This window comes from Sus scrofa, chromosome 4 (assembly GCF_054392235.1).
Source record: "Sus scrofa isolate SSC_HxYL_T2T_F1_AM1 chromosome 4, Sscrofa_HxYL_maternal_Yorkshire_Landrace_v2.0, whole genome shotgun sequence".
NCBI classification, from domain to species: Eukaryota; Metazoa; Chordata; class Mammalia; order Artiodactyla; family Suidae; genus Sus; species Sus scrofa.
Genome location: NC_139386.1, coordinates 55,077,366 through 55,083,365, shown reverse-complemented (window position 1 = coordinate 55,083,365; position 6,000 = coordinate 55,077,366). Strand labels below are relative to the sequence as shown.

Genomic DNA, 6,000 nt, shown 5'->3' with positions numbered 1-6,000 from the left:
TAATGTCATTTACAATGGAAACCTCAGAAGCTTACATGGGAAGAAAAGTTTACAAAATGTTCAGTTGTAGCAGGGGTTCTAGTAGCGAAGCTGGGAAGGCGCTAGTTGCTCTGGTAGGGAAGGAGCAGAGCCCTGACCCGCCCTCACCTGACCTCCTCCCCCGCCTCATAGCAGGGGTTTGGTTCCTGGGTTCACTAAGGTTATCTAGCTGATTCACTGTTGAGGTAAAAACAGGACTGAGCTCATGGTGTTGAAAGCCACTGAAAGCGGAGGAAACTAGTCATGAAAACCCTGACTATCAGCTGAGAGATCACTTCCCAATAACTCCTGGCAAGAGCTAAGTACTTTTCTCCAGGCTGGTGCACGTCTTCAGGGCTGGTCAGGACACAGAGCTGTTTCAGCCTAGGTCGGCAGTGATTGCTTCCTCCATGTTTGAGGGCGCTGAGCTGTACTTCAATGTGGACCATGGCTACCTGGAGGGCTTGGTGCGAGGGTGCAAAGCTGGCCTCCTGACCCAGCAGGACTACATCAACCTGGTCCAGTGTGAGACTCTGGAAGGTAAGTGCTACCCTTTTCACCTTAAAAAAAAAGGTGTGTGGGGTGGGGAAGCGGGCGGGGGGGGGGGGGGGGGGGGGGGGGATGGACGACTGATGCTGCCTGCTGGAAGCTAGATTGGGGGCTTTAGTCTCAAGGCCTGAGAGTTCTGGGTAGGCTCTTATTCTCAAGGCCAAGACTTCAGGGCTACATGAACTTGGAAGAGCAAAAAAAAAAAAAAAAAAAAAAAAAATTACATCTCTATTTTCGTTATTCCCTAAGTGAAATTTAGCATTTCCTTTTATGACTGCAAGCAACAAATCACAGTAGTTAAAACTTTTGTCACCAATAAAAGGCAGTATGTTCATATCCTTATACAGTTCTTGCAGATACCTTGAAATATCATTTATATTTTCACTATTACAAAATTATACTAGATTTGCACTCCTCCTTGATATTTCATGTCTTAATAAAGAAGCACGTTATATAAATTTTAAATATCTTAACTATATTTTAATATATTTAGTGTCCTTTGAATACTATATATTTTCATTGTACATATTATTTATAAATATTATTTGGAGAATGATTTTACCAAACTGTCCAATGAGCTATAGTTAAGAAACCCCCAAAACCTTGGTCTAGAGAATTTTATTCTATCTCATTTCTCAGTATCTATTAGTATGAGAGTATGTATATTTGAGGTTTTTTTTTTAAATAAAGCTTAAGAAAAAAAATCAAGAGACATTGGCATGGGAGTTCTCATTGTGGCGCAGTGGAAAAAAATCTGACTACTATTGCATGAGGATTCAGGTTCGATCCCTGGCCTCGCTCAGTTTGTCAGGGATCCGGCATTGCTGTGAGCTGTGGTGCAGGTAGCAGATTCGGCTCGGATCCCATGTTGCTGTGGCTGTGGCTGTGGCTGGCGGCTGTAGCTCCAATTCAACCCTCAGCCTGGGAACTTCCATGTGCTGCAGGTGCAGCCCTAAAAAGCAAAAAAAAATAGAAAGATTGTGAGGTTGTGAGGATGGTTGTACAACTATAAATAAAATAAAATTCATTGAATTATTATATTAAAAAGATATTAGTATACACCCAGGAAATCATCACCACAATCTATGCCATAGACCTATCCATTTACCTCCAAAGTTTTTCTCTTGCCCTCTGTGTATGTATGTGTGTGTGTGTACTATAGGCTCTAGGATTTACTCATCTTGTATAACTGACACTTTGTATTCTTTGACTAATAGCTCACCATTTCCCCCTCCTTTCTGGAAATTACCTTTAAGCTACAGTATTTCCAAAACCTTATCAAAGATTTCACATACCAAATACAGTATTTTCATTATTAAAAACAGCTACCTTCCCTTATTTTAAAACATGCTTATAAAATCAATATAATAATGTCAGTAGTAAGGTGTTTTAAAACTTCCAGATTATTCTAGAAAAAGCAAGAAAGCAATAAGGATCAAGACTGCCGGCAAGAGTAGTAGAAGGCCAAAACCAAAACAACAAACGTGAAGATGAATTTGAAGGTTTCTCAAGTAGAGCTGAGGTCCCTGAGGTCACTTATTTTTTGTTCTGACCAGTTAAAGCCAGAGTTAAGGCAAAACTGTCCAAGGTGACAGAGACCCTCTCCTTCATTAGAGACAGAAACAGCTAGACAGATCTTATAGATGAAAACTAATTCTGTTGGCTAGAAATAATCACAATATAGCCCCAAATCCTAAATCATTTCAGCATATTTAATTAGGAGTTTGGTGCCTGGAAGATGTTAATTATGTATAGAAAATTGTTATAAATTGAGGCAGAAAAAATTAATGAACACAGGGCAGAATGAGTGCTTCTGAGAGAAGCCATTTGACTGAATTCTAAATAGTGTTCAGTCAAGCTTTTAAATGGGCTGAGGAATGCAAACTTAAACACAAACAGTACGTAAAATATCTTCATGATACAAAACAAGGTTTAGCCAAGCTCACTAAAAAATTCAGAAAGACACTACACTCAGTTTCAATTTGGGAGAGAAGGAAAAGTTTCAGAGCCTTTTGAACACCTGAAAAATGAACTTTAAAAAAAAAAACAGGTGCCTACACATAGGATTTTCCATATAATATCAGGGGGTCATGGACCACCTGAAGTCACCCATCTCCCTGGGTAAGAAACCCTGCATATACACCTCGACTTTATTAAGTTATATCTCATGGTTGCTACCTTTCTTTCTTCCCAGTAATATTTTTTTTCAACCATTTGTTTCTCAATTGTGTTTGAATCTGTTGCCAATCTATTTGGAGACGCCTGGGGATATCAAATATGAGCCCTCACGCTGGGTTTTAATGACTGCTGAGAAAATCAATCTAAACAAAGTAAGGGTTTTATGTCCTCAGTGAGCAGTTGAGGACTCAGAGGCTTAGAGCGGCTGTGACTACTCTTAACAGCCTTGTCAGGGGTCAGGTGTTTAGACCTCTGCATGTGTTTTTCCACTAAAATGTCTCCCTGCTGAGAGTGAGTTGAAGATACACAAATAGGTCTATGTTCCTCTCAGCTCCCTTTTTATAGAGGAAATAATAAAGTCTGTCCTGCCTGTTTATTTTATACAATGTTGGGAAGTAAATCACTTGAGAACAGCAATGCCACTGTTGCATCTGTGAATGCACTAACAGAAACCCAACCACGTTGTGAGCTGGCTTGAGTTAAAGAGAAGAATCAAGGACAACAATTAGGGAGTTCCCTTCGTGGCTCAGTGATTAACAAATCCAACTAGGATCCAGGAGGTTGCAGGTTCGATCCCTGGCCTTGCTCAGTGGGTCAAGGATCCGGCATTGCCCTGAGCTATGATGTAGGTCACAGACGCAGCTTGGATCCTGCGTTGTGGCTGTGACGTAGGCTGGCGGCTGTAGCTCCAATTCAACCCATAGCCTGGGAACCTCCATATGTAGCAGTGTGGCCCTAAAATAGCTAAAATAAATAAATAAATAAAGGATTTATCTATTGGGATAGAATACAAAGACTTTAGGATTTCTTTTTTTTAATTACTTAATGAATTTTATTAAATTTATAGGTGTGCAACAGTCATCACTTTAGAATTTCTATTTAGTTTTGCACATAATATGCACCATATAAATTATGGGTAAAGAAGCATAGGTAAAAGATTATCATAATAATACTTTACATTGAAGCAGGTACTTTCTGTAAAGAAAAGCTAACTTGGCAAAGATTCAGTTCACCTTTAGCCTTTTAAAGTCCTCTAGTCTTTAAAAGAAAAGTGTACTAATATCAACAAATTGTTTTAGCACTACCTCCTAGAAATATATAAGGTTTCAGGTAAATTTGGAAGAGAGAAATATGAAGATTGAAGAAAAAAAAAAAGCTTTGAAAAGGCCTAATATTTATGATTGTGTGAGTGTGGTCAGAAATATTCATCTGGTCCTGACCCTGACTAACAATGACCTGAACTAGTCACTAGGAACCTCTGTGACTCAGTCCTTCCCACAGACAGGAGAGGAAGTCATTTCACATGGCCTATGTCACTGGATTGCTTGGAGGCTATATTCCTATGGAAAATTCTTGAAAAGTGACTTTAAATAAAAGTTCTTTAAAGACTTGTGGTTGCCAAGGGGGAGGGGTGGTGGCAGTGGGACAGATTGGGAGTTTGGGATTAGCAGCTACAAACAATTTTATATAGAGAATGGATAAACTACAAGATCCTACAGTATAGAACAGGGAACTGTATTCAATATCCTGTGATAAGCCATAATGGAAAAGAATATGAAAAAAAATTATATTTTTGTGTAACAGAATCACTTTGCTATACAGAAGAAATTAACACATTGTATATCAACTATATTTTAATAAAATAAACTTTTTAAAAATTTAATAAACAGTTAATTGATTAGTCAGCTTCAAAAAATTTTCTTTAGAAAGTTCTTTAAAAGTGACTAGAACCAAATAATAATGTTACGGGGTATAAAATAGTCTTTAGAAGAATACTGGTTTTGTTTTGAGTAATGTGGGGTTTTTCTGTTTTTTGTTTTATTTTGTTTTTGTTGTTTTTTTGTTTGTTTGTTTGTTTTTTGTTGCTTTTTAGGGCTGCATCTGTGGCACATGGAAGTTCCCAGGCTAGGGGTTGAATCAGAGCTACAACTGCCAGCCCACACCATAGCTACAGCAACTTGGGATCCAAGCCTTATCTACCTACACCATGGCTCACAGCAACACTAGATGGTTAACTCACTGAGTGGGAGGCCAGGGATCAAAACCCTCATCCCCCTGGATACTAGTCGGATTCATTTCTGCTGAGCCACAAGGGGAACTTCTAAAACTTTTTATTTCAATTTTTTTTTCTTTTTCGGCTGCACCTGTGGCAAATGGAAGTTCCCAGGCTAGGGGTCAAACCTGCACTGCCTCAGAGACATTGCCAGACCCTCAAGCTGCTGCACCACAGTGGGAACTCCTAAAGCATTTTTTTTTTTTTAAGCAGTTGTATGTTCACAGCAAAATTAAGAAGAAAGTACAGAGATTCCTATTTAACCCCTGCTCCATGCATGCATAGTCTCCCCCTATTTTTAGCAACATCCCCCACCAGAGTGGTACATTGTTACAATTAGTGAGCCTTCACAGATACATCATAGTGACCCAGAGTCCATAGTTTACAGCTCAGTCACTCTTGGTATGGTATAATCTTGGGTTTGGACAAATATATATAACATGTATCCACAACTATTATATCACACAGAGTATTTTCACTCACCCAAAAATCCTCTGTTCTCTGAGGATTCTCTCTCCCCCTGGCCCCTGCCCCTGGCAACCACTGATCTTTTTGCTGCTTCCATAGTTTTGCCTTTTCCAGAATGTCACATAGTTGGAGTCATACAGTATATAGCCTTTTCAGGTGGCTTCTTTCACTTAGTAACATGCATTTGAGGTTCCTCCATGTCTTTTCTTGGCAATATTGTTATTTTCATCAGTCTTTTTAAAATTACAAACAAGACTGTTGTGAATATTCTTTCCTCTTCAAAAAAGAAAAAGTAGGGTGTTCCCATTGTGGCTCATCAGATTACAAACCTGACTGGTATCCATGAAGATGCAGGTTTCATCCCTGGCCTGGCTCAGTGAGTTAAGGATCTAGCGTTGCCGTGAGTGAGCTGTGGTGTAGATGAAGACACAGCTTGGATCCTGTGTTGCTGTGGCTGTGGTGTAGGCCGACAGCTGCAGCTCCAATTTGAACCTTAGCCTGGGAACCTCAATGTGCAGCAGGAGTGGCCCTAAAAAGAAGAGAAAAAAAAAAAGTAGTAAAGTTAATACTTCAGAGATCTAGAATTTAGTAAGAAATAGCCTTTTCTAAGATATGTGGTGCAAATGTCCCCTGGTTTTCAGGGTGTGTTGAGAGCACCTTAACTTCATCTTCTCTGCCATCATTTCTGGGACTAGGATGAGATGAGCTGATTATACCTCACAGTTACATATTTT

At 39.4% G+C, this 6,000-nt stretch overlaps 1 protein-coding gene across 1 annotated transcript in view; it reads left to right on the top strand.

Annotated features, from left to right (window-relative positions):
- The first annotated feature begins 312 nt into the window (after positions 1 to 312).
- ATP6V0D2 (ATPase H+ transporting V0 subunit d2) overlaps positions 313 to 6,000 on the top strand; it is a 54,871-nt gene continuing 49,183 nt past the window's right edge. The window contains exon 1 of the mRNA XM_003125581.5: positions 313 to 558. Coding sequence (XP_003125629.1) covers positions 429 to 558 — 130 coding nt within the window. The 5' untranslated portion in view covers positions 313 to 428. The remainder of the gene's footprint in view (positions 559 to 6,000) is intronic.